The sequence below is a fragment of the Aureococcus anophagefferens genome, assembly GCF_000186865.1.
Source record: "Aureococcus anophagefferens unplaced genomic scaffold AURANscaffold_121, whole genome shotgun sequence".
Taxonomy (NCBI): Eukaryota; class Pelagophyceae; order Pelagomonadales; family Pelagomonadaceae; genus Aureococcus; species Aureococcus anophagefferens.
In genome coordinates this window covers 37,412-38,517 of record NW_008705670.1, presented here as the reverse complement: position 1 = coordinate 38,517, position 1,106 = coordinate 37,412, and the positions used below count along the sequence as shown (strand labels likewise).

Sequence of the window (1,106 nt, the reverse complement as noted above, 5' to 3'; positions counted from 1 at the left end):
TTGGTGCAGGGGCGTGTAGTCCCAGTTGTGCGTCACCCGGACCAGGTCCGGCGCCAGCTCGTGGATGCACTCGAAGAGGGCCGCCCGCTCGGCGTCGTCGGGCCGCGGCGTCAGCATGAGGTCGTGGTAGACCGTCGTGCCGTTGTCCGTCCGCATCGAGATCAATCCGTCGTCGACGGCGTGGAGCGCGCGGAGCAGCGCGGGCGTCGCAGTGCGGTTCCGCACGAGGGCCGTGAAGGCCGTCGAGCCCGCGCCGTTGTACTTGCCGCCGAGCTTCGGGTGGCTCGCGGTCGTCTTCGCGCGCACGGACGCCTCGGGCAGCGCGGCCGCGACGGCGCGTAGCAGCGCCGGCGTCGCGCGCTCGTTGGCGCAGATGAGGTGGAGCGCCGTCGCGCCGTGGGCGTCGACGGCGTCGTCGCTGTTGCGCGCGGCGGCCGCGGCGACGGCCTCGCAGGTCACGCCGGGCTGCTGGACGACGTCGAGGAGCAGCGGCGCGTCGCCGGCCGCGTAGACCTTGTTGTGCGACCGCATCATCGTTTTGTGTGCGTTTACGCTTTTGCTGGTTGCATCGCTTTAAGCGCTCGTGGCATGTTCAGTGGGAATGAGCGCTCCATGCTAGCGCTCTTTAAGCGCTCGTGGCATGCTCAGTGGGAAATGACTTGCCGTTGTTGATACGTCGTGCGGCAGCACTGCGCGAGACGCAGTGCTGGCCCACCGCCAGCGGCGGCGCGGGGCAGCCTCGGAGATGGCACCTGGTGGACCCGCCGCGGGCCCTGGCGCGGTCGCCGCGGCCCCGGCGACGAACCGGCGTCGAGCGCCGGCCCCGCATCGCGGCGCGGCACCTGTCACCGCTGGTCCGGCCACGGGGCGTCGGCGGCCGGCCGAGCAGCCCTTGACGAGGTCGCCGCGCTCGCCCGCGCCCCCGACCGGTGCACGCGTGCCGCGGGCAGCCGCGCGGCGGGACAAGCGGATGAGGCGCGCCTTCGGCGCCGAGGCGTCGACGTCGGCCGCGCCGTCGCACCACGGGACGGCCAAGGTGTCGAAGCAGTGCACGCGGTGGTGCCCGGCGCCGGGCTGCGACCGCGGCTACGGCTGCGAGGCCGGGG

The 1,106-nt window shown here is 73.4% G+C and overlaps 1 protein-coding gene across 1 annotated transcript in view; it reads right to left on the bottom strand.

The window, feature by feature from the left end:
- The window catches only part of AURANDRAFT_68395 (hypothetical protein), a gene marked incomplete at both ends in the record, with an annotated part of 9,951 nt that overhangs the window by 2,974 nt on the left and 5,871 nt on the right, over positions 1 to 1,106 (bottom strand). The window contains one exon of the mRNA XM_009044074.1: positions 37 to 513. Within this exon, the coding sequence (XP_009042322.1) occupies positions 37 to 513 (477 nt within the window). The remainder of the gene's footprint in view (positions 1 to 36; positions 514 to 1,106) is intronic.